Source organism: Zingiber officinale, chromosome 4A (assembly GCF_018446385.1).
Source record: "Zingiber officinale cultivar Zhangliang chromosome 4A, Zo_v1.1, whole genome shotgun sequence".
Taxonomy (NCBI): Eukaryota; Viridiplantae; Streptophyta; class Magnoliopsida; order Zingiberales; family Zingiberaceae; genus Zingiber; species Zingiber officinale.
In genome coordinates, this window is record NC_055992.1 from 120,006,572 (window position 1) to 120,034,484 (window position 27,913).

At 36.2% G+C, this 27,913-nt stretch overlaps 1 protein-coding gene across 2 annotated transcripts; it reads right to left on the reverse strand.

The window, feature by feature from the left end:
- Window positions 1-121: 121 nt before the first annotated feature.
- On the reverse strand, window positions 122-26,254 carry LOC121970784 (myosin-11-like). 2 transcript variants are annotated; one of them, XM_042521742.1, is made up of 39 exons: window positions 25,941-26,254; window positions 25,624-25,752; window positions 25,275-25,418; window positions 25,040-25,185; window positions 24,805-24,961; window positions 24,640-24,698; window positions 24,417-24,576; window positions 24,168-24,317; window positions 23,949-24,085; window positions 23,723-23,869; window positions 23,513-23,614; window positions 23,365-23,422; window positions 22,988-23,089; window positions 10,838-10,875; window positions 10,618-10,744; window positions 10,376-10,546; window positions 10,145-10,276; window positions 9,935-10,044; window positions 9,764-9,821; window positions 9,316-9,493; window positions 9,037-9,242; window positions 8,810-8,929; window positions 7,409-7,507; window positions 7,005-7,226; window positions 5,883-6,022; window positions 5,133-5,244; window positions 4,994-5,044; window positions 4,828-4,911; window positions 4,553-4,723; window positions 4,311-4,460; window positions 4,022-4,228; window positions 3,691-3,834; window positions 3,511-3,581; window positions 3,329-3,428; window positions 1,349-1,405; window positions 1,037-1,093; window positions 876-956; window positions 702-784; window positions 122-600 (listed from the first exon to the last, which is right to left on the reverse strand). In XM_042521742.1, exons 1-39 carry the CDS (start codon window positions 25,941-25,943, stop codon window positions 477-479), a joined length of 4,587 nt encoding a protein of 1,528 aa, XP_042377676.1. In that variant the 5' UTR covers window positions 25,944-26,254; the 3' UTR covers window positions 122-476. The 2 variants fall into 2 exon arrangements, with proteins under 2 accessions (XP_042377676.1, XP_042377675.1); XM_042521741.1 differs by having other exon boundaries at window positions 123-600; window positions 4,311-4,466.
- Window positions 26,255-27,913: the final 1,659 nt, after the last annotated feature.

The window sequence follows — 27,913 nt, forward strand, 5'->3', positions numbered from 1 at the left end:
TATATAATCCATAAAAACAACATTAAAATTATATTTTAGAATAAAACATTTGTGTAAAGCAGTTATCAACTAGTTTAACCGATTATAATGTAATCTGAAATTAAGCTGAAACACAAGAACAATTTTTCCCCCAAGAATCTTAACCAGCTTGGGTGTCTAAATCTTTATAACGTTGATCATATAGAAGAAATAATTAATTGTTCAGCTGAATACATGCATGAATCTTTGGAGAAACTAAGATACAAAAACTAATATACATACAACCAAAATACCCTAACAAAATGCCCCCTTGAAACAAACAAAGAGAGACTCAGGTACTGGTTTTCTTTAGTGTAGCTGGCAAGACTGCATCATGAGTGCGAATAATGCTAATCTTGCAAGTTTGAAGTATATTGAAGTGGTTGATCATTAGCACCTCAGAGATTCAAATATCCCACAAATCGTAGATGATGAATACAGGGAAATAGCTTTGGTTCTTAGTCAACGCGAGGCAACAAGAACATGAAACCTGAGTTCTCCTGAACAAGTGGGGGTGGCTCTATGTCCGCAATATCAATCGGTTCCATTGACTTTGATATATCATCAACTGAAAATGGGATGCTGCATGATCAAACAAGAAATGAGCTTCCAAAAGATTCTTAATGGTAGAATAGCAATTAAAAACAAGGTCAACTTAAACAAGTCAATCTGGAATTTCTTACCTTGAGTCATCATCTAATAAGAACGAGGTGCTTACAGGATTGTTTGAATCTTCAATCATCAGCACCCTCATGTCGGATATAACCTAGTCAATTTATAGATGAACTATTAGACATTTTGCACTTGATAATTTTACTTGTAACATTTTTCATGAATGTATTTGACAAGCATCTTGCCTCAGGAGACACACTATGCGTTCCATATTTATCATCCCAGTACATTGTACTTATCCGATATAATTGTTGCACACTGAGTACCTGCATATTTAGAAGTAAAATTTGTTGGATTATCAATAAAGCTCAGTGGAGATGCAAAGATGTAAAAACTTTTAACTCACAGGACAAAGGTCATGGCTAATTTCATCCAAGGTCTTCTTTGGCTTTTGATGGATGACCTGAAAAACACATAGTTGAGATGATTTGTATATTCTCTAATTTGAAGTTGTACAGACTTAGCAATCGTTTTCTGTTTCTAATTTTTCAATTATGCAATTAGTTATAGGAAGAGCCAAATGAAGGACAATATTTATTCTCGCATATGTTCAAATTATCCATCATAAAATTGTACCATAGCGAGCCATCAATCATTAATCATCTGTCATAGTTCTAAAAGTCTGATGTACACTTTCAAATGAAGTGGGTATAATTACCAGGAACCCAATAGCCTGTCTTATATGCTTTAGTTCATCCCACGACGAACCTGCATACTGTAATAACCAGGAAAAGGATAAATTTGGAAGAAGATAAAGTATTCTCAAGCAACCTAGTTGGATTAAATTTCAAATCAACTTGCAGCGACTGTTTTAAACAAACAAACAACCTTCATGTACATCAAATAGTTGACACATTAGCTTGCCATTGCTAATGCTGCATTTAGTTTACTAGGTAATCAACTATGCCAAATTTTCTTTATCCACAACTATGCAGGTGGCAAAGAAATAATTGAGTAGGAGTTTCAGTAAGGTGTCAATACTTTCTTTCTGCAACAACGCTTCTATTTGGATGTTTGTGGCAAGAAGATTGGTGGATAATCCTACGGTCTGAAAGAAATAATTGGGAAATATGGGAGTACTCTTTATCATTTTCGTTTTGAAGAACTTCAATTAACAAACCAAATTGGGCTTAATCTCGATGTAGAATAAAGAAAAAATCGAGACAAGTTCAAAATACTTTTATTAGGAAGCACCAAATCATTCGAGAATATTCATTAATAAATGTAACAAACTTCTATAACCCAAAAGTAAAGCTTACACAACTTGAACCCCATATATCGAAACAAATCAAGGCAAAGTGTATAAATGCATGCTCATGCATTCTATTAGCAAATGAGGTATGTTTTATCTAGTAAATATGACTAGCACTCAATAGATGAAAGATTAAACGAAGAGGATTCCATCTATTTTAGATGTTGGAGATTAGGATGAATAAGGTGACTATGAATTTGTAAGGGTAATGGAGTAGCCATAAAAGATGAACATGAAAAAGACAAAAGAATCACATCTAGTCCTATATTCCATAAATTTCATACCCTATGCCAAACATTTTATTGGTCCTCAAATCTTAGACGACAACAGAAATAGCATTGAACATGACGGAGCAATTCAAGAATCTGTTTAATTTACAAACTAATAATAAGCTAAATGGAAATTCAGGAATACAAAAGACAGACAAGAAATGTAATGATGATAATATAGAAACCCTTCTAATGCCTTTAACTAATAGATGAGACTCGCTGGCTTGGTGACATTGGTAGAACTAGATGGTGGTGTGAGCTTAGAGAATGAAAATATATTACCAAAACATTAGAGGCATATGAATCCAAAATTCATAGAGAAAATCCAACTCCATGGGATAAGCAAACAATAGATATACCTCTATAATCTATAATCAAGTAATAATGCAAATTGGCTTAATGTACTTTAAGAAAACCCAGTTGGTGGGAGATACTTGAGAGAAGAGGTGAAGTTGCTTAGTCAACAACTACTAAAGTCGATTGATACGATTGAGCTGATGCCACTTGTCGCATTTAGTTTCTTATTCACATTGGGATTTTGAGCTCCAACAGAAATTATTTCACCATATGCAGTTGTTTGTTAAGTTCTCAAACCGAGCTTGAGCATTACAGTCACCTTTGAAACTCCTTGAGCTTGCACTATCAAAGGTTGGCAACAAGGAGCGTGACCGAAACTCGTTAAGTGTTAATGTGATCTGGGAGGGGAACAATGAGACCTTATGGAAGCTATTCTAGCTTTTGGTACCATCTTATTGGAAAAATTCAATTGGGTACCTGTTCCCCTTTTCTCACAAAATATTAACAAATAGGTCACAGACTATTGTAGTACTAACATTTTGCTCTTATATTATTTTCATATTGGCGTCTAACACCTATTAGTGTCAAATTTCTCAATTTTGTTATGTAAAATTTATCATAGATTAAATAATTAACAAAGATAACTAATTTAACAAGTTTAGCCTACTTTTCATATGACACTCTCATTTTAAAGAACAGATTAACCTTGAAAAAAAATAAGATAAATGAAACAAGTATAAAGTGTATTCCATAACACCAACTTGTTTGTCCGGGCATAAAAACCATTAACAAGATTATTATTTTGGAATAAGATAGCTACCTCATCAGTTGCTTTGTAGCACCAATGTTCCAGTTCAGCTAATCCTGCTTTAACAAACTCACCATTACTAAATGAGCAGCATTCTCTCCTTAGAAGAAGACTGCACCAAGGGACAAAGTTAGAATTTTTTTCCTTGTCAAGCACAAAATTTCTTTCAGAAGCAGGCCGTATAAAATGTGCACCTGTTAAATAATTGTACATTTATAAAGGAGAATATCTGTGTAAAGACCTTCCGAACTAAGAACGGAGGCACCTGGTCATAGAAGAACAAATATCATGATTTAGAGGATTGACAATCATGTACAAGTAAATAAACGCTAGAGAAAGTAAAAAGAGGTTCAGAGTATGGAGAATAAACTGACGTGATTTGCTTTCAACGTGGTCAAGAAACTGTCAAGACTCTTAACAATCCCTTGCCAGTGAGCAATCAAAATTTGTTGTGCGGCAGTAGTTCCAGGTGAACGAGAAGACCCTTTGACGAGACTAGCTCTTGATGTTCGTGGGGCCTGATTTATTTAATTACAGAAGCAAACCCAAAGAATTAGGAAAACACAAATCATAAAGACATTACTTAACTAGAAACAAAGGATCATGATCAAACTTGTAACACAAAGTTAGCAAGGCAATAGCATGAACTGAAAGTCAAAAGTCCATTCTTAGACTACTATCAGAACACAAACTGCCCAATTTTACCTGAATGCATGAACCAACCAATGGAGATATCTCTTTCTTCAAATTATCCCGGATCATTCCATATATTTTCTCCACATATGCAGTGAGCTGTTGCTTGAATAATAGAGCAGGATACTTTGCTTCAACTTGGCGTAATTTATCTACTCCACTTGTCAAACTCCCATTAATTAACGCAAGGTTCACACCTTGTGGTGTACCTCTAAAACTCTGATGAAAAAAGTGTACAATAAGAAAGTGTCATGCAGATTTGCTTCCAAATGCAAAATGTATAAATAACATAATTCCAGACTTGAGTCATCCTCCCAAAAAGAGTAGCCGATGATGAGCGGCGACGTTGGGGTGCCATGCCTGCTGCACCACTTGCTTTCAATGTGCGTTGGAGCAGCAACAATAACGTTGAAGAATTGGAAAGCCAATAAGCCAATATCTGATTATTATCCTGAGTCTTAATATAGAAAGCATAACATAACATGATCAATAAAATTATTCAAAAGCAAGAAAATATAACAGAAATAATAGATCGTTTCAAACCTCGATGGCATGACCAATTGTCTGAATAATACGATCAAAAACACTTGTGCGCTCCACTTCAAATGATCGCCATTGCAGAAGACATTTATAAGTAATACAAGCAGCAACAGGTCTTTTTCCTGAAAATCCCAAGTCTTGTGCAATACACCTAATCATCAATTCTTGGTTTTCCTGTAATAGCAGTAAACAAGTCAGATTGATGTGACAGAATCAAACAAAGGTGCACAATTAGAGAACCATTCTTTAGGCAGAATAAAGGTAATAAGTTAATCAACCTGTTGTTTTTCATTGAGATTTCTTTGTGGTTTATCCTCTATTTCAGAACTCTCCCTCATGTTAAATGATGAACTAAGGGAATCCTAAATCACATCAATAGAAAAAAATCATGTCCAGTTATTCTGTACAAAGCTAGAATATTAACAGAAAGAAGCCTCATCTTACTGTGAGACTTCTAGTTTCGCCATTGATAGAATGACCATTTTCAGAACTCCTCTGGTGTAACATTCAGGAAAATAAAAGGTTTAATAGGGAAAAAAAACTATAGGCATGATAAAGAAAATAATAATTTTGTTGCATTCACCTGAAGTATTGATTTTGTGCGTCCAGATAACAATTTATTGGGTGCCATGGATAAAGCCTGCTGACGAAATACCTTATTTTCTGAGTCCACGTTTGCTAGCTTCTCTTCAAGCCTAATTGAGCAAGAAGAATATTATTAACGTATCTAAACTGGAAATTGCTACTATACAACTTAGCAATAGAAACAGGTTTAGAACTTTAGATAGCTATTTTCTCTTATCATGCCACATGAAGTGAATATTAGAAAGCATTTTCACACCAAATGGAACTCCAATCAAGGCCATAATTTTTGGTGTTCGCAGCCTCCTTCAATGAAATAAAGCAAACCTTCCATGGCCAGATAGTAGCAACTTTTAAGAAAGTTATTGTAACACAATCAGACAAGCTCTATAATGTTTTTCACTATACCAATCACTGGTAGAGAATAAATGCTGGTGCAAATAATTTCAACCTCTGCAGCATTGATTTTCAAATATACTTCTTGAAGTATTCCTAAAGTGGAAATTTCATAACAATCATAGCAGGGTAAATTCAACTTGTGAGCAACTTTTACAATGAAGGTCTCAAAAGTGAAGTAGACTAGACACCAGATAGATGAGAAATTGATGCTAAGGCCAACATATTTATCTAATAATATTTACCTATTAAGCTCTATGGAGTCCTTGATTTCACCATAATTATGCATATGAGAAAGAGCTACTAAACATTCGTATTAATAGTGATGACCTGTGAGAGAGGGAAAGTAAAAAACCTATGCACGGTTTCCTTCAGTTGAAGTATTTGTCCTCCATCTTCAAGTGACTTCTTCGTTTTTTCTTCGTTTGCTTGTCGTTCTTCAGTGTATTTGCTTTCAACATCATCAGCTCTTTGTTTTTCAAACTGTAGTGAAGCCTAAAAGGACAAGAAAATTGCATTGAAATTAATCAATAAGTCCACATTGTAAAGGGCACAGCTTTCTGGAAGACGTGTAAAATACAAATAATAAAAACAACATACTTTCCTAGATATTTGCTTCACTAGAGAAATCCTCCAGATTAATGATAAGCATAAACAACACTAGTGTATGTACCAAATTGAATAACCTTAAACTATATAAAAACATCAAATGTGGAAAACTAAACTTTGTCAATATGACAGCGGAAATTATTGAATCTTTTGATTTGAACACAAACCCCGAAAACAATCTTCTAAAAATTTGTTGATTCAGGAAAATAGACATCCAAAACTCGCCGTCTTGGGGAAAGGAATGCCAAAAACATTTATTGATGAAAAAAACAGCTGCCCTAAAAATCAACTAAACAATGGTTTAAATAGTCTCAAACTAACTCTGCAAAAGACGAAAGTAACCTCCAAATGATAAATAAAGGACTAAACTCCTTCAAAGCCTCCAAAAAGGCCACATTTTCCCCCCCTAAAACTAGGCCTTTACGGGTTACACCCAAAAACTCTCAGAACAAGTTTCGATTTGATATATTATAGGTCCTGACTCAACCCGAGTCAAAAGTTATGGCCACTCAAAGCTTTGTTGTCCGCATCACAATCCTTGTCTGGTATTGAGTAAATTCCTCTTAGATAAGCATACACATGTTGAACCATGATACGACATTATCCATCCCCTCTTTGGAAAGGAAAATGCTATGTATTTCCACTTCTCATTCCATTAAGGAAAATGCTTATGCTTACTGATAAAATCTATTGGTAGAATCATCCTGAAGCTACTACCCCAAGATGTGAACATGAAGGAGGGAAATAAGTCTCTGTTAAATAAATCTTGATTGCAAACCATTGAAAGAACATCATACCCACTAGACCTTGCAATATAGGAAAAGTCAAACATTATGCTAAAGGTATGGCCACAGATGAAGACAAGCACCTTCAAATTCTCCACCTCAGCTGTCAAGGAGTCAATCTTCTCAGTATCTTGCACAAGAACAGTAGTTTCCTTGACAACAGGAGGTGCTTCCTCAATAATCTTCCTAGCTGCCTCTCGTTCCTTGACAAGCATTGCAGTTGTCTCATCTACTTTACTTTGCAGTTCTTGCAAAGAGTTCTGTAATTTTGCAATTTCTTGTCCTTTAGCTTCCTCTAAGTCTGTCTGTATGCATCACATGATTAACCTAAATCAACTTCAGTATAATGTTTAAAATGAAACAAAATGTGTAAGAGAATACATAAAACAAAGCATGAAGATCTGTGTCCCTTTCATGATTATTCACTGTAGGTTAAATCCATCATTGCAGCTGTTAAAGTAGTAACTACCAAATATCCAAACATTACCCGCAAACGCTTTTCCAACTGCAAACGCCATGTAAGATCTTCTACTGCCTTTTCGAGTTTATCCTTTGCTTCCTTGAGGGCACCTGTTTCTCGTGCAGCCTGAAACAAACAAAAGAAACAGAAAAGAACTAATAATGATGGCCATATCATGGATTACAAGTATTCCTCTGCCAAACAATTTTTGTAAGTGAAAATTGAGAAGGATGCAATTGTGTTTGGAAGTATTTTGTCAATGGATGAGGTCTAATGAAAGAATAAGTACTTGGAATGAAACAGCTGTGGTATTTCCATTCTCTCCATTCTTTGCAGTTGTTCCAACTCAAGAAAATAGAGCATTATTACTTAGCACAATGCATATACACAATCATTGATATGATTCATAGTGGAAGTTCCCAAGTAGTTGGGCTAGTAGCATCTTATTGTTGTTTTGTTTTTAAACATAAGGATAGGAAGGAAAGGGGCAGATGCTTATACTTTCCTTTTCAAATGTGTGCTCTCAGACTAATGCAAAGAATGTATACTAATTTATGCCCATGAAATTCCAAGCAACAGAAATATAGTCTTGATTCTGGATTTATGCAATGATTTCATACATGACTGTTTAGAGAACAATAAAACTATGGAGGGTTTTTAAAATTTCCAGTTTACAACTAATTGTACCTTATTCTCTTAAAATTAAAGCGTAAATCAATTTCGAGCATATCCCAGAGTAAATCATATGCACTACTATAACAGCTTGGGACCTCATCAAAATTAACCAAAAACTTCATAGAAATCCTAGTCATACAAGTTGTGGTTATATGTTCCTATGGCACTGGCATTCCATGGTGAAATAAAATGTATTTGCTCTCTCATCAAAATTCATGTAGCCTTTTATGCTAGTGCATACATTCTACCCCCAGGCTCAGTTGGTATGTGCATGGGATAATGACGGTAGTGGTTGAGGGGTCAAAACTCAATAGGGGATTTCATCACCTCTGCGGACCCCACCCATGTACTTGTCAATTTGGGTTCATGTTGAACTCCCTCTCAATGGCGTAGGACAGTTATGAGGGGGTCGCTAATGTAGCAGTACCATGTTTTTTTTTTTTCATCTACATTGCTGTCTCCGAGTATATATGTGTCAGCATGTTTCATCCAAAAGTGTTTTGTATTGCAAACCTTGTTCAAACGAAAGTAGTTCACATCTCCAAGAAAATATGTAAGAAAATAATAATAAAAATACACACATATATAATAGAAACACAAACACTTTTCTCAGTGATGGTTAAAAAATTTGAAAGGATATGCAAGCAAACATTAAGCTAATGAAGAAGAAAACATAAAGAACCCAATTTGATCACATGTTTCTATCACCATGAACCTGCAGAAATAGCTAAATTGCAAGAGCGAAGTACCAACCATTTTTAGCTTCCTAAGCTCTATCCTTGCAACCCTTCCCCTCCATCGACACTGGGTAACAATTGCTGCTCTCTTTAGTTTCTTGTGGTATGAATGAGCTCTATAACAACGCCATTTAGCCTGCAAAGAAGACAAGAAGATAGCAGTACTATGAAAAAAAACAGATTTAATATTATAGATATTGTAAAACTGAGAAGAAACTGATGGTCTTATCATGAAAGAACCACCTGAATAAAAATTGCTGCCTTTGTTTGTCTCCTAAATCTAAACTCATTCCGAGCAGCCAAAAATCTAAAACCACTTTGTAGGACAAGAACTGAATATTGCAGTTTTTTGTAAGCCTTCTTAGAGTTATGTCGCTGCCAATTTTTCTGAACTATAATTGCAGCATTCTCCCTTCTCATGTCATCATACAACTTACAAGCCAATCTTCCTATAAACACAATCATGTTAGATGAATAAAAAACCAAAGAATATAATGAGACAATGAGATCAGTTGGACACACTTCTCCACAATGATTGCACATGAATGGCAGCCTTCCGTAAAGCAATAAATTGCTTCTGCAAAATATGTGTTCGTATTTGATTTTGAATAGTCTTTGCTGCTCTGTTAAGAACTTCAGCTCGTAGAGCATCTAACTCTGCCATCTGACCGGCTCTAAGGAAAACTTTTGTTTTACCTATCTGGAAATTCAGGAAGCATTGCAAGAAAGACATGAAGAATAGTTGAGAATTGACCCCAAGAAATTTGAAAGCAAAGGCAAACGCCACAAAAATCAGGATCATGATGCAAAGCTCATTCCAGATAAAAGTGGCCTGCGGCCTACATAACTCTGAAAATTTTAGTCAATATAGCCAACGTAGTGTATATTCCTAAATAGACTATGGTAGGAAGAATTCAAAAATAATGAAGCAAAGAGAAAACTATTGTGACAAATATGGTCAAGGAATCACCTGAAATCCTTTCAAGCCTTTACTTTCCAGAATCTTCCTGCAAGCTGTCTTTTCATCGCTAATCATGAATACAAAATCAAAAAAAAAAAAAAATTCCACATAAATATAAAGTCATATAATCTAATTTAAACCCCAAACATTCTATCATTTGCAAGATTAGATAGAACTTACTTCCCAACAAAAGCTTCTGGAGCAAAAACACCAAAACGATGTAAAAATTCATAGAAAATACGACGCGTAGGAAATCCAGCACAGCTGATTCTTATAGCCTCAAGAACACCCTGATGTTCCCAAAAACATTATAACAAAAGATATAACAGAATGACAAGTGGTATGAAATAACAATTTTCAAAACCAAATAACATGGCCTAAGCTACTCACACCACAGCGTAATTGTTGCATGACATTGGAATTCTCAAATATGGCAGGTTTTAGAAGGTTATTTGGCTTCACACATCTGATATAATGGGGTTCTGTGGAATTTAATGTATCCATCAAAGCCTGCAGTTGTAGCTGAAGCAAATGCAAACTACAGTGAGAAACATCATTCCATATAGATGGGCCTTCTAATGTTCTCAAGCAAGAATATTTTCAACAATAGTAGAAGAGAACCTTAAAGCGAGCACCGATTGATGAAAATTTAGAAGACTTGCTTGTTTCCTCAGGCAGAGGAGGAAAAAGGCCTGAAACAAATGAGCATTTTGAAGCACCCAACAAATCTTGGTGTTCTGCCACAACATAATCCTTGTTTTTGTCCAGAAAAAGATCAGATTGATACACAACCTAATAATAGAAAACAAACACATTATTATAAAAGTGTTTATAATAATTGTAGGCTAAATCAAGAATTCAACCTCTCCGGCATAATGATTAATTGCAAAATCAGTGCGTGAAAGCTTGGGCTTGATGAAGCGTTTGTGCGTTTTAAATGTCTGATAAAGTTTTTGTGCAAAGGTTTCATGTGTTGATTTAGGAAACATGCTGCATATAAGTAGATTATCAGACAATAATTTATCCGCTCTCAAAATTTAAATCCAGAAGATAAGTGTTAAAAACTAAGATGAAAATCCAAACCATGCTTCATCAAGAAGTGCAATCACACCTCCAGGTTTCTGTAAAAAAAGGAATAGCAGAATAAGCTTCCTCGTATGAATCTCTATTCATTACAACAATTTATAACCATTTGCAGAACATTTACAGTCTTAATCAGTAGTAAAATACCAGAAAATCAAGTGAGTTATTAAGGAAAATAAAATTTCCATCAAACAAAGAGAAATAAAACAGTATAAGAGGCAACATGTAAAATAGAATTCATGCTAGTTTGCATGAGATAAGACATCTCATCAAATAACATGAAATCCTGGAAATATGAGCAACATATGAAGGAAAGTTAGTAGCAAGGGGCTAATAAATTCATAGAAACTACAGTAGAAGCATGCAGTATAGGAAAAACAATTGTTTATGTTTAGGAGGGACCAAATATAATGCAAATTATGCAAATATTATGATCTCTGTAAACATCTAAGTGGAATCTAAATCCAAGTTAAACTAGGTACGATCAAGAGAAAAGTACCAATTTTTTTCTAATCCAATTAAGGCACCATGATTAATAGATATAAGGATTTATGTAGGGTTTTGCTCATTGGTATTAGCACCTGTGGAGTTTTAATTCTGCTAATGCTAACCTGATTGAAATATGTATTGGGTTGGGTGGAATGGATTGGCTCCTAGGACTGCTGATCTTAGAATGTTCAGAGGTGTAGTCTTCCTCGAATAACTTGGTTAAGATAAAACCACAGGTCTAGATGGATGATATTGAGTTGGCTCCTAGGACTTCTGATCTTAGAATGTCCAGAGGAGGTGCGGTCTGCCTTGAATAACTTGTAAGAATAGAACCCAGATCTAGATTGATAGTGTCAAGTTCTTTGTGTGTACATAGGAAAGTATCAAGCTGATTACCAGAATTTTAGAAGGCTCTTCCATTCCACTCATGTCAGATGTGTACATGAGGATGTTGCAGGCTTATATCACTTTTCTTGTAGCAACGCTCACCCCAGTGCAGGCTTATATCACACACGTACATGAGGATGTTGCAGACTTGTATCACTGTCTCATCATCCTCTGATGCCACAGTGAACCAACCAACATTGGTGGTTCGATTTCCATCTAGAGGATCACATAGCTGTAGAGGATATTCTCAATGAGGCTCATTGATGGTTGTGGAAAATGATCTTAGTGGACAAGTCAATCCCAAGTTTTCCAAGTGCAGGAAATTTAGGCGTTTCAAAAATGATTGCTACTATACATGGCCACCCACCTCATCATTGACGTCGGACAGGATAGCGATTATGCTGTGAGCTAATAAGAGGGCAGATTGGAGGAGAAGCTCAAGAGAAGAGAATGCTAAAAAAAACAAGGAATAACTCATCGGATTTACCAGAAAAGGAAACTTTATTAATTAAAGAGAGATTAATCCTCATACAACTAGACAGGTATTTATATAGACTCTAAACCAGACAAAAAAACAAAGGAAAGAAATCTCAATATATGGACCTCAATTCCAATCTTGTAAAGAAATAAAGAGATTTTTCTAGAAAAGAAAATCTCTTGACAAAAATTAAAATTAATAAAATAGAACATTGTTATAGACTAATTATAACCCATAATTATCGGGAATACCAAAAATACCCTAAATACCATAAAAATAGAAATTACCAAAAATAGTAATAAAATCTTTAGAGGCTCGGTTGAGGACCTAAACGGTAGATTTTTATGCCTGAAAATTGACGGCTACGATTTCTCCCATAACAAATGTAGATTTTTAAATTATGCACGTGTGGCGACAGACAGAGCTTGATTTCGAGTCCCGAATCAAGAGTTATGACTGTTTGAAGTTCAAGGGGTTATGTTGAGTTAATCCTCCATCAGTCTCTCCGGATTGAAAAGAACTCGCCCTTAAGTTCATAGTAGCCTCATCAACATCCACAGAATAAGAAGTCAAGTGCTTCACATTGAAGACATCAAAGGTCTTCAGATAACCTGTAGGCATTATTGTTGATCTTTTGTAATATCTCACACGGTCCAATTTTATGATCCTTCAGCTTATTGTACTCACCAACAAGGAAACGATCATGAGTTAAAACAACCCAGATAAAATATTTGACCTCAAAAAGTACTTGATGATAATGATCGTCAACCCGAGTTCTATACTTGGTATTGCTATCCAAAATTGCCACCTACTCATGAATGTTCCGAAGATGTTCTACCATCTCACCTGCTTTAGGATTATATCATCCTATACGTGGAACAGGGGCTAAGTCCAAAACATATGATGAGTTCCACTCATAGACAATCTCTAAAGGATTCAAACGTCTTGTTTCTCGATCTGTTGTAGGCAAACTCTGCTTGAGGTAACGTCAAGTTCCACTACTTTGTCTTAGTTCTTGTTAGACACCTCATAAGATTGCCCAAACTCTGATTCATCACCTTAGTCTAACCATCTGTTTGGGGTGATAGACACTGCTAAAGTTCAATTGTGTTCCCAATTTTTCTCATAAGCTTTTCCAAAAATTGCTGATAAACTTAGTATCACAGTCTAAAGTCATGAATAGAGGTATCTCATGTAAGCGCACGACCTCCTTGAAGTAAAGATGGGCAATCCAGACAGCATCCATAGTCTTCCTGCAAGCTACAAAGTGTGTCATCTTTGAAAACCTGGCAACCACAACAAGAAAGGAATCCAAGGTTCGTTGGGTGCGAGGTAATCTCAATGCAAAATCCATGTTGGCATCGAACCAAGGAGCTTCAAGGACAGGTAAGGGAGTGTACAAGCTTGCATTGGTGAGCACCCCCTTAGATTGCTGTCATACAGAACATCGGTTCACAAAGTAGGTCACATCGCTAGTCAACTTGGGCCAATAAAAATCAGCAAAGATGAGGGCAACGTCTTATCATGTTCGAAATACCCTTCATTATGAAGCTCGCTCATGATCTGTTGCCTCAAAGAACAATCTGGAATGCAGTTAACTTACGAAATAGATAACCATTACGCAAAATAAAATCATGTCGAAGAACATGATGGGTTAGCTACGTACATATTTAGAAAAACTTCAAAGCCCACAACACTGGTACTCATGATGGTGAGCAATGAAGAACAATGACTTAAGGCATCTGCGACACGATTCAGACTTCCAGCTTAGTGTCTCAGCATGAAGGTGAACTCTTATAAATAAGCCACCTACTTGGCATGTCGTCTACTCAACTTGTGTTGACCATTGATGCATTTCAATGCTTCATGATTAGTAAACAGGATGAATTCCTTCTGTATTAGGTAGTGACGCCAATGTTTTAAAAATTGAACAATGATATAGAACTCTAAATCATAGGGAGAGTAATTCTTTTTGAACTCAGACAACTTCTAACTCAAGAAAGCAACTGAATGTTCAGACTGACTCAGAACACCTCCTATACCAATGTTAGATGCATCACAATTGACCTCGAACACTTAGTCAAAATCAGGAAGTGTCAGGACTGCTGTTTCGATCATCTTCTGCTTGACCAGTTGAAAACTAATCTTTGCCTCTTTAGATCACTTGAAATCTCATGCCTTGAGACATTCGGTGATGGGAGCAATTAGAGTGCTAAAATTTTTGATGAACCGACGGTAGAAAGAAGCCAAGCCGTTGAAACTTCTGACATTGTGCAAGGCCATCGGCTGCGGCCACTCCAAGACTGCGGCTATCTTTGCTTGATCTATGTGTACACCATCAATAGATACAATAAAGCCAAAGAAAATTACCAATGTAATAAAGCAAGAACGCTTCTTCATGTTGATAAATAAGCACGTTGTCTTTAATTTTTCAAAACCAGCATAGAGGTAATCAAAGTGAGATGCCCATGTCGGACCATAGACGAGAATATCATCAAAGTAGACCACCACAAACTTTCCCATGAAAGGCCACAGAATCTGATGCATAAACCTCATGAAGGTGTTGGGCGCATTGGACAATTCAAAAGGCATGATCATCCACTCATATAGCCCGTGTTGTGTCTTGAATGCAGTTTTCCATTGATCTCCGGGCCTTATCCTATTTTGGCGGTATATGCTTTTAAGGTTAATTTTATAGAAGACCTTAGAACTGGAGAGTTAATCCAATATGTCGTCTAAGCGAGGAATTGAGAATATGTACTTCACCGTGATCTTATTGATGGCTCGGCCGTCAACGCGCATACGTCATGAACCATCTTTATTTGGCACTAGTAGGGATGGAACTGCACATGGGCTCATGCTCTCATGGATATAGCCTTTCTCCGATAATTCCACTATCTGTCGCTACAATTCTTCAACCTCCTTGGGAATGAGACGATATGTTGGTCGATTAGGTAAGCTCGACCCCGGAACAAAGTCAATCTAATGTTGGATATCTCATATCGGTGGGAGCCCAGAAAGAAGATCTTCTGGCATCAGCTCATCATAATCTACTAACAACTGTTGTACTTCGACCAGTAACTCAACGTCTATGGCTACAACTTCGCTTTGGCACGGTAGTAAAGCATAGACAATGCTCATATGCTCCATCTCATCTAAAAACCTGGATATAGAAAGTAGATTAGTATTCTTGGCTACCGAAATTGGAGTGGTTCCTTCCCAACGTATCGCCAATACAATCTTTTTTCCCTTGACCTGAAGGGTATATGTATTCTTCCACCCATCATGAACAACACTCTGATCATACTACCAAGGCTGCCCCAATAATACATGATATACATCCATGACCATCACATCACACCAAGCACTCTCAAAATATTTGTCAATTGAAAAAGACACAAGACATCGTTAATCTACTATCTCGTTGATCTACAGTTACCTCACTATCTTTATTAAGTTATGATAACTTGTATGGTTCAGGATGACAATCTGTTTTCAGCTGAAATTTCTGGACAACCTCAGCGGAGACTACGTTCTCACAACTGCTGCTATCGATGATCATCTTACAGACTTTATCAACGATGGTGCTGGTAGTATAAAAAATATTGGCTTTTAACTAATTTTCCTTTGAATTGCCCTTGGAAATCAGCACTCTTACGAACAACCAATGTCTCTTAGCCATCACCATAATTCACCTCGTCAAACACATCATATTCCGAGTCGTCAATTGCTTCGGTCTCTTTTTCCATATCTTCCTCGATCAACAGATTTTTTCTTTACTGATTAGTAAGAGAAGGTTTCCTGCATCGTTTAGCCTTGTGTCCTTATTCGCTACAACGATAACACGTGACAAGAGCATTAGGATTAACTTATGAAGGTTACTGCGAAGGCTGCTGCAATATAGAACGTGAGCCTTAGGACGAATTAATCGATTGTTTTTGTCGCCCCTCACCACTGGCTTTCGATTTTATTGTTTTTCAACAACTAGTGTGCACTAGTATGCTTCAAACACCGTCAGAAATGAATGAAAGCTAAGGGCATCTTGTAGGGACTGACGCAACCCCCCAGAATATCGTGCAACCATCTACTCCTCCGTCTCAAATAGGTCGTTTCGGGTGATCAGCTAGTGGAACTCTTCAATATAATCATCAACCGATCTCGTGCCCTATCGCAACGAGTGAAGTCGTTGAAACATAATTTGGGTGTAGCCGAAAGGTAGAAAGTGACCCCTAAGCTTCTTCATCTTCTCCCATTCATCTATTTGGACTTGCCCTGTCTGCCCTGTGAGCGATGCATCTGTTCCCACCACACTGATGCTTGCCCCTTCAGTCTGATGGCAATCAGCTTCGCTTTCATCCAATCCGGAACCTGCTTATATTCAAAGATTCGCTCCACTTCATTCAGTCAATCAACAAAAGTCTCTACTTGAAACATACCAAAAAATTCGGATAGTTCAACCAAACACCAAGGTCTTCATAAGGCTCCTCCCGAACATGACGTTTCGGGCTAGCAGTCTAACAATAGTAAGGATTCTCAAAGATAGACTCAAATCCTTGATCTGAAATCTCGTGACCTTCAAGATTTTATGCCGCCACCATTGCTACCATTTGATGAGTTAACTATGCAACTTGCCTTCGTAAGTCCTCAATCGTCATTATATCCTCGAGGCTGCGCCCATGGTGCTCGGCTTCCTCAATCGAAACCTGTCGAGTGTTGCAACCGCGACCACAATGATCCTCCATGGAATCGACGCTCAACTTCCTTAATCAGACACAACCAGCTCTGATACCAACTGACGCCGAGCAGGCTATCGATTATCCTACATGCTAACGAGAGGGAACATTGGAGGAGAAGCTCAAAAGGAGAGAATGCCAAAAAAAAAAAAACAAGGAAAACTCGTCGAATTACCAGAAAAGAAAACTTTATTAATTAAAGAGGGATTAATCCTCATACAACTAGACAGATGTTTATATAGACTCTAAACCCTAAGACAAAGAAAGGAAAGAAATCCCAATATAGGGACCTCAATTCCAATCTTGTAAAGAGAGAAAGATTTTTCCAGAAAAGGTAATCTCTTGACATAAATTAAAATTAATAAAACAGGACAGTATTATAGACTAATTATGATCCATAATTACCAGGAATACCAAAAATACCCTAAACACCATAAAAACAAAAAATTATTAAAAATAGTAATAAAATCTTTGGAGCATCAGTTGAGGGCCTAAATGGTGGAATTTAGGCCCGAAAATTGGCGATTACGGATGCAAATTTTTAAATTCCGCACGCGTGGCGATAAACAAAACCTGATTTTGAGTTCTGAGTAAAAAATTATGACCGTTTGAAGTTCAAGGGGTCATGTTGGGATGATCCTGCATTAATCATCCTTTACACATTGCTTGTATATATGGCCCAGTCAAATTCTACTTCTCAAAAGAATCTATCCACCCACACCTATTCTAAGTCTAGTATCATTATTATAGTACTTGCCAAGGATTATTCATGCTTTCTTTAATTCTAGTTATCATAAGTGCCTCATCTCAACCAATTACTTTTATGACTTATGGAGGTGCATTTACTGCCTACTAGTCCTAAGCATTTGGACCATTATCCAAGATTCTAAATTTTGAGGCATGCAAGTACAACTCTAAAAGCATCTTTCTTTATCTGTCTTTACACTATTAGCATTGTCCTACCAATGCCACATAGTCAATAGGTCTCACAATGTTTCTCTTTCACCTTTATTCTAGTTATCTTCCTATACTTGATTTTCCATTAAATTCATTGTCTATTAGCAAACAAACTAAATCATCTAATTGTTTTGTAACATTCAATGTCACTTTTGTTTTATTCAGCATTGAATAACAAGCAAAGCAAGAGCATAAGTGTTGCCAACTTTACCTGCTAGATGTGATGTGTTTTTTAGTCCCACCACCTCTTTAGGTCATCTTAGTTTCTAGAATTTAAAATATATGGTTTTGAGTCGTGTTAGTTTCACTCTTGGATTTAAGTACTTCGTAACTTTAGTTGATGGATATTCTCGAATGACGTGGTATTTTTCTCTTTCTCTATACACTAAAATTAAGTGTCTATTAAAGTTCTTCACCGTGATAATATTAAGAAGTAATTCTTTTATAATTCAGTAATTTCTTTTGAACTTAAGTACTCTTCATTAGCCTTCTTGCCTTTACATCCCATAGCATAATTACAAAGGAAGAATCTTCATTTAGTTGAGACTGCTAATGATCTACTTCCACATATGCTTACTCCTTTTTTCCTTTTGGATTGATGTACCTCTCACTACATGGAATCTTATAAAATCATATGTCATCCCCTACTCTTCAAAACAGGTTCCTTTGACATTCCTCTTTCCTAGGGATGCTTTGTATTTAATTCCCTCACAAATGTTTGGTTGTACATGCTTTGTCAATCTCTCATTTTCTTGGTTGGACAAGTTATCCCTAGATCTACTAAGTATGTCTTTCTTGGCTACCTATATCTCCAGAAGGGCTACCATTATTTCTCTCTCCAAAGTAACCTCTCTCTACTCTCTAGAGTAACGTTGTGGGTTTAACTCTGATGATATGGCTTTCTTTAAATTGACTCCCTTCTCATCTCTACACCATCATTTTGGGTAGGTGTAGGTACTTCCTATATTTTCTTCAATGATCATTCTCATACCTCCTACCACCACATCCTCTAACCCAACAAGCCAACTCTACATGTTTCCAGTATATCCAAGCAGCTCTCCAATTCTCTTTTTGCCTATCATCATCTTGGACTCTACCTCTCACATGCATCTTACCATTATATAACGATACTTAAAAGTGTTCTACTTAGTGTGACACCCAAATTCCATATTTTTGTCCTCTTTAGAGGTAGGTCATGATTGATAAGCTAGATGATCTCCCCTCTAGTAATAAATGGTTACTCTCCCTCAAGTAAGATTACTATAGGCTAGAAGTGGATTTTCATCATGGTGTTAAATGCACATGCTACTATAGATCATTTGAAAATAGACTTAAGTTTATGATGTGGACTACTTGACACTTTCTTTCATATGGCCATGCTTAATCCGAGTCACATATTTCTTACCTTAGTAGTTGCCTTTTGTTTATTCTTTCATCAACTCATCATTAAGGATATCTTCCTTCATGGCGATCTTACTAAGGAGATATGGAGCAACCTCAAGAATTTACTGCTAAGGAGGAGATTGACCAAATAAAAGTTGGGAAAAAAATGTTGTATGGGCTAAAGCAACTTTCAAGTACTTTATTCAAAAATTAGTTTTCTCCTTCGTCAAGAAAGTTCTCCTTCTTAGTCAAGAAGGCATATCCTTCTAGTATCATCATTATTGGTTATGATTTCATTAGAATTGCATGATTGAAGGAGTACCTCTATCAACATTTTATACAAAACCTAGATGAACTTAAGTATCTCTTCAGCACAAAGGTTGCTTACTCAAAGGGTATGATACGGGTTATAACGAGCGAATCTAGAAGATGACGTGACGATCAAAATCAAGGTGATGTGGCGGTCAAAGTCAGAATGGTGGAGCACTCCCCTCTGATTCTGTTAATCGCCCAGCGTCAAAGTTCTCGGGTCCTGTCCGAGTGGCTCCAAAGCAGGACGCTCAGATAGGGCCGACCGGCCATAAAGCCAGCCGGATAAAAGGATTCTAGTATTTTACTATGGAATTCAAGAAGTAATATACCTGGTTAGTCAAATAGCCGGCCAAGTTCAGGGGAGCCTGGCCGGATGAAAGGATGATCGGGCTCTAAACACTCAAGCCTTCTAAAACCTCTTTATACTCGATCGACCGGACAAAGGCCCGTCAAACATAAGGCTCTTTGTGTACGCCCGGCCGGACAAAAACCAGGCGGGCTTAAAGACACTTAACCTTACAAAGCTGTTAATATATGATCTGTCAGATAAAGGCCGATCAAACATAAGGTTCTCTGTGTATGCCCGGTCGGGCAAAGATTGGGCGGCCTTAAAGACACTTAGCTTCACAAAGCCGTTAATATATGATCGATCAGATAAAGATCAGTCAAACATAAATTTGCTCGGTCGGGCTTAAAGACACTTAGCCTCACAAAGCCGTTAATATATGATCGACCAGATAAAGGCCGGTCAAACATAAGCCTCTCTATGTATGCCTGGCTAGACAAAGACCAGGCGGGTTTAAAAATACTTAGCCTCATAAAATCGTTAATATATGATCGGTCAGATAAAAACCGATCAAACATAAGACTCTCTGTGTACGTTCGGCCGGGCAAAGATCAGGTGAACTTAAAAACACTTAGCCTCACAAAGCTGTTAATATATGATCGGTCAAATAAAGGCCGGTCAAACATAAGACTCTCTATGTACGCTCGGCCGAGCAAAGACCTAGCGGCCTTAAAGTCACTTAGCCTCACAAAGCCATTAATATATAATCAGTCAGATAAATGTTGATCAAACATAAGGCTCTATGTGTACGCCCGGCTGAGCAACGACCGGGCGGACTCAAAGATACCCTCACAAAGCTGTTAATATATGATTGGTCAAATAAAGGCCGGTCAAACATAAGGCTCTTTGTGTACATCCGGCTGGGCAAAGATCGGACAGGCTTAAAAACATTTAGCCTCACAAAGCTGTTAATATATGATCGGTCAAATTAAGACCGGTCAAACATAAAGCTCTCTGTGTACGCCCGGCTGGGCAAAGACCGAGTGGGCTTAAAGACACTTAGCCTCACAAAGCTGTTAATATATGATCAGTCAGATAAAGGCCAGGCAAACATAAGGCTCGCCCGGGTGGGCTTAAAAACACCTGATGTCATATTGTCCCTAGAAATAAAGACTCTAACATACATAATTTATCATATGGCTCCTTGAATGGATTTCTGGCATACTGTAGTCACTATATTAGTCTTTGAACGGATCTTTGCAGCATTTAGCACAGACATTGATACCAATACGGGTTAAAGGTGCTCCATTTTATGGGGTTTACCATAAATGCTCAGCCAAATGAGAGATCAGCCGAAATATATTCAATAAAAGATATTCTAATTAAGCAGTCTGCTTAAGGACCGACCGAGATATATTTAACAGACAAGCAGCATACAACATTCTAACAGCCTATTAGAGTTGTCGGGGAATATTCTCGAGGGGGATTTCTTCACTAATTGATCCGTTATAATAAGTATACTCCAATAACTTCACCAAAGGCCTAAGTCGTAAGCGACAAAAGAGGTACATCTGTGGGTAAAATAAAAGATTCCTCGGACTATCATTGTGGATCACCCAGACTATACTTTTTCCATCACCTAACAAACTTTGACGCAATGGGCCACCTCACGATCACAGAAGTTGTGAGAGGTGGTATATAAAGGGGGATCCACTCCGTTGGTAAGGTACACAATTGGCATAATCTAAACATTACGCTCATCCTCTGTTGTTCTTCATTCATCCGCGGGAGATTGTACTAACTTAAGCGTCAGAGGGCCTTGCCAGAATCCCTTCCCTGGTCTTTAGTCACTAACGCTTTGTCAGATTGTTGGATTGTGTGTAGGATCGTGGAGGAGCTTCATCGCCAGTTAAAGAAGTCTTCCACTGGTCAACAGATCATCCACTGGAACCAGCGCGCCATCTCACTAGCCTTCAGACAGGATCAGGGTAATTTACATCTCTCACTACAAGTATGTAGATGATAGATGATAGGTTTGGAGAAATTGGTATGTTAGGGACCTAACCCGTTAACATTCCTATGGGTCATATTGTAAAATTTCTATCAAGATAGGGAGAGTCATTATCTGATATAGGGAAGTACAGAAGACTCATAAGAAAATTGAACTACCTCCCACTTGCAAGACATGACATCTCATTTGTGATAAATGTAATTCACTAATTTGTTAGTCCTATATGATGATCATTGGGAGGCAACCTAAGAATTATACGGTACTGTTTAAAATCCTTTGGGAAAGGCTATTGTTTTAGAATTAAGACTATCTTCACATTTAAGAGTTCACTAGTGCTAATTGGGCACATTCTCCTCCGGATAATTGATCCATATCAAGCGAGTATACTCTTTGAGAGGTAATTTAATTCCTAGAAGAGAAAGAAGTAGATTGCCATTCCAAGTCGAGGATTGTAGTACCAAGTCAACGGCAGAGGCAAACTTTAGAGCTATGGCTTTAGTAATAGTAAACTCATTTGGATTAAAAAGTTAATGACTGAATTGAAATATATTCCCAGAGACTATGAAGTTGTATTGTGACAATTTGTTTGCCATACACATAGCTTCTACTCTAGTATCCCATAAAAGGACAAATCACGTAAGCACTAAAGATTGATTTCCACTTTATCAAAGAGAATTGCAATTCATCAGCTTCAGTAATTTGCAGGAAGATTGGCCAACCAAATCCTCAAAGGGTCCAAGAAATGACTATGCTTGCTTACGCTCATGATCTAAGGTCACAGATTAAGCTGATCCCGGTACACAATGCTTGGACTTGCAGAAAATCTCCTAACAGGCCAGTCTTCATGTTATAAATTTGATAGATATTTTAATGAGATCTATACTCAGATTAAACATATTCTTTAAAAATCAACATTACTCCCATTTCAACTACAATATAATCATCTGAATTTCATGCATCATTTTAGTCACTATAGACACTATTCAGAACAATGATCAAGATTCACCAACAATGCACTGCTTAGAAAAATAGGCATACCACTGAACATGAAACCGAGAGATAGAAAGAAGAAAATTGTAATAGATCTTGAGCTAGTATGGTAATTTGAGAGAACCTTCTCGATAAGATCCAGAACATCTTGGTTATCAACAAATTCGATGTAACTCCAATCTATTGCCTCTTTTGTGTATTCTTCCTGCTCCATCTTGAAAACGTGCTGAAATAAAAAGTTGCAATCTGGATTAAATGTTAACTAATCATTCGAAGTATTAATAATTATTTCATTGAATGATCAAATTCTTCGTGTGGGTTAAAAACATTATTCACAGACATTATCTTGAAAAGTGGCTTGCAATTGAAAATTTTGTCAAATTGGAAAATAACTTGGAAGTATTAGAAATTGCATATCACGTCTACAGAGTGAAATTGTGCTTCCTGGCATACTGTAATTGCTAGAGCCAAGAATGAATAAACCATATTGGAAAATCTTACTTGGTTGAAATGTTGTTGTAGTTTCTCATTTGTGTAGTTGATACAGAACTGCTCAAAGCTGTGAATAACAGTTGACAATATAAAATAAAATATTAAAATGGCTAAGATATGCTGCATCATTAATGAACTCTTGTTTGTTAGTAACTACCTGTTCGTTTTAAAACTTTCAAAACCGTAGATGTCTAAGACACCAATCAGTGACTTGGAAGCTTGATCTTGTCCAATTGAAACATTTATTTTATCGACAATCCTGTTGGTACAATGAAATAGATCATCAAACAATCCCCCAAAATTCATAATGTTTGTATCACAAAAATTAAGATAACTGTCAAATATAATTTGTCAGACATTTCTTTACCAGTCAAACAAGCGAGAATATATTGTTTTAGCTAAGCCGTCCCTGCTTACAGCTGCAGATTGAGGATCAAGTGGCCTCTTAATGACTTCTTCAGGAGTTATCATCATACGCTTACACAGTGCATCTTGTAAACCCTCAGCATCACACCTAAAATATGATAATTATCACAAACTTGGAGAAACAGCATCATAGCAAGAAAATAAGTAAATGAGAATCTAGACTTCACATGAGAAGTTCAGCAGCCATCTTAAGATGGAACTTAGCTTTGTCATCCTTGGGCACAGATGAATCTATCTCTTGTCCCTTGGCAAAATTAATATTTCCAAGATGAAGAATGGCTGCGACAACCCTAAAAATGGCATCCTACAAAGAGAATCAAACAGAATATAATCAGATCATTCCATTTTGTCAGCCATGATAGCTGTTAAATATATAAAATCTATACCTGTTCTTGTGCACTGATTCCAACAATATCCATAGCCCTTCTAGTGGCTAGATACTCGTAGGCATCATTCACACCAACCAATTCATAACAGTTTGATTGGTTAAGATAATGGAATGTGTTTGGTTTTCCTAATTTGTACTTTTCAGTCACCTGGGAAGTTATGATGGCAAATTGTTTCATCAATCACCATGTCACTTCATAGCACATAAGTACAATGCAAATAATAATCCAAGAATAATAAAGACACACCTCTGTTGGTGCCGCGCATAGAAGGTAAAAGCAGTGGTAGTTACGCTCTGGATCTGATATCTGGCATACTCGTGACCTCTCAAGAAGGTAGGTTCGGATGGCAGCACCAGATATTCTACCTTTATTATCAAACTGAATTTCCACAAACTTTCCAAAACGGCTGCATACATTAAAATCCGAATTAGTAAAGAGTACCGCTACAAGATGACAACACATGCATTACCTTGAGTTGTTATTTCTCACAGTTTTTGCATTGCCAAATGCTTCAAGAACTGGATTTGACTGAAAAATAGACACATTTCAAACATTTAGTACTAAATGATAGAATTGGCTTGTAGAGAGCTCTAGTTCAACAGTGCTTGGTAACCATTATAAACCCTCAACTTACTTCAAGAACTTGCTGCTCTACAGTTCGCCCTTCAGTGGCTGCACGTCCACCCAAGTAAGCGAGATAACGCATAAGCATCTTTGTTGTCTCAGTTTTTCCAGCACCACTTTCACCACTAACTAGAATGGAGTTGCTCTTTCCCTCATTTACCATTGCCCTGCTCATACATAATTTAAATGCTCATAGTCTTAAGTTAAGGAATACAATCCTTTTAGCAACAGCATTTAAGTAAAACCTGAATGCCACATCTGCCACTGCAAACACATGAGGACTTAGCTCGCCTAATGGAGCCCCTTTATATTGGGTCATCATGTGAGAATCATATAGATGGGTTAACCTTTGGAATGGATTTATAGCAATTAGAATATTTCCTGTGTAAGTCTGCCATGAAAAAAATGCTTATCAAGATTAGAACACTATACCAAAACATTTTATCCAATAAAAACAGACAATAACAAGGTAGAGCATACATAAATTTCATTCAGTTGGTATCTAGCGGACAAATTCTGCAGAACTCCAGGTTCGTGCAAATACGAGAGCTTTGTCATGTCATCAACCCCACCGGGAGGGGCTTCCATATCTTTTGGATATAGTTTTGACAGAGTAGTGACAACCTAATATCAACAGAACTATATACGTGAGGCTGTCATTTGCATGTGATTAAAATATATTCTCCGAATGAATTGATGGGTTTCCACCTTTTTGCTTCAAGATAATTTTTTTTTTCAAAAAAAAATGTGACTGACTCTTTTAGACGTTAGAACCATTAATTGATACGCTTGAACGAAATAGGGACAGCGGCATTAGCATTTAGCTTACCGTTTTGCCATTAGAAGTCTGAACCTCGGCGTTTTCACCAGTAATTTTAGTGACCTGTCCATCAACCCAAGACAATTGTGGATCTTCAACCCACACATTGGAACCCATAATAATGTTAACGGAAGTTCCCTACAAAAAAGGAGAGTTTTTACAATTTCCATTTCTGGTAGTAAAACAAAAAACAAAAAAAGAGGTGTTTTTCTTTTCCCCAGAAAAAAAAAATACTGGAAGATTGTTACTGAGGGCTGAGAAATAACAAAATGTTGCAAGATAGGGAACCGATGGAGGGCTTCGGCCTTCGGTTTAGGATTACGCACCATTTTTGATCAGTTCGCATCAAGCCACTTCTCCTGAGGAAGAGGAGGAGGAGAGTAGATGAGAAGGTAAGGAAGGAAGGAGGAAGCGGGGCAGGAAACCCTGAAACGAGGCAAGGCGAGGGGAGTGAAGAGCAAGGAGGGGGGAGTGCTTGAACCAAAAACGATTTAGCGCATGGTCTAGCCATTGGAAGAGGCCGCGCGAGGTGAGCCACGAAACCTCCCGTTTCATCCGCGGTCGCTGGTGGTGCCCGTTTGCCGATGTTCCCCTTCACCCTCGCCACCTCCATCGGACCTCACCGTCCCGCGTTCTTCAAACCTACCAGAAATGGCTAATTGGATAATTTTATTAACCCCCCTCTCTTTTAATGAATTACCTACGACATCCTAGTAAACAATATATGAATAAAAGATTCGTATATTCGAAAAGAATATATTTTGAATGAAAAAAATAATGTAAAAGAAAAAAAATATAATTTATCTATTTTATCAATAAATATAAATACATTAAATTGAATATTTAAAATTATAAACTCTTCACCCTCTTACTCAATCATTTTTACATGATTCGCAAAGAATGATAATGTATATTTTTTTAAGAAGAAACTTATAAATAATTATAATAAATATTTTTAAAAAATTAAATATTTTGCATATCAATTATAAAGAAGAAATATAGAATTTTAGATTTAATATCAAAAATATAGTTTACTGAAATAATAAGATTTTAAATGTGTTTTTGTTAATTATTTATCAATGTCCTTAACTCTATTTTAACATTCCACCATATTTAAGCTAAAATTTTTTTATTATTCTTAAAAATCACATGCGGCCATAAATTGTATTTTATTTTTGTCTTATCAAAATATTGAGTGTCAAAATGAAAACAATGATATGCAAATTTATAGAATGAAACGAATATACTAAAAAGTGGCTATAAGTTATTCTTAGACTCAATTATTTTTTAAAAAAATAAAAGTACTAAATCGTAATTTTTTCTATTTTTAAATGGCCATATTTAAAAAATTTACTCTTCATAATTCTTATTTGACATACAAATATATTTTTGGCTTAAATATAGTTAAGTGATAAAATATATTTTTTTTAGTTTTTAAAATAACATTAAGTCTGTAAATAACTATCATATGTATACATTTTTTGTTTACTTTTAACGATATTTTAGAATAAGAATAATGATGTGCACATTTTATTAACATGGTCCATGTTTTAGTACATTTCATGTTTTTTCTCACGGGATGTTAAGATGATTGATACATAGGATATTGCCATATAAAATTTTAGGGTCGAAATTTAACGCATCTAAACATGTCCTTTTTCATATCTTGGTCACTTACACTATTAGTTAGTAGTCACATGTGATTTACCTCCTCCGTATTGATCTAGGAATGGATAAGTGAATCACTTTTTGACACATGTTTTAGTATATTATTATGTTTATTTGTGCTCAAAAATTTAATTACTCATCATCATTATTATTTTAGTGTTTATTTATTTTTAAATTATTCTAATATTATTATAACCTAAAACATATTATATAATTCTAAAAAATGTAAATTTCCTAGATAATTATAACATAGTTTTTTAATTCAATTTTTCTTATTTTATAGCACTCAAGAATTAAAAAAATAGTTTTTTTATTAGATTAGTGTATTATAGATTCATTTTATTAGCAATTAAATCTTTTCCTTAATCGTTATTTGATTTTTTTTTCAGTAAGTGTAAAGGTTGTATACTTATGTTTTTAAAAAAAAAATGATTAAATATATATTATATTAATTTTTATAGGATCAATAAAAGATGTAAAATTATTGATAAAATAATTTGAAGATATGAAAGAAAGATGGAGGAGACTTGAGATTTTAAAATTTAAAAGTTTGAAACTTTATCTTATTACTAAGGTACTTTGGATACAGTTACATAAGAGGGATACTCTTTGAATTAAGTGGATACATTAT

Bases quoted from the DNA above. Each gene is read 5' to 3' on its own strand.
- LOC121970784 (XM_042521741.1), bottom strand. The intron at 25,186-25,274 runs GTATGCTCTACC...TTTTCATGGCAG, and splicing joins ACCAACTGAATGAAATTTAT to ACTTACACAGGAAATATTCT. The intron at 785-875 runs GCAAGATGCTTG...TAAATTGACTAG, and splicing joins CGCATAGTGTGTCTCCTGAG to GTTATATCCGACATGAGGGT.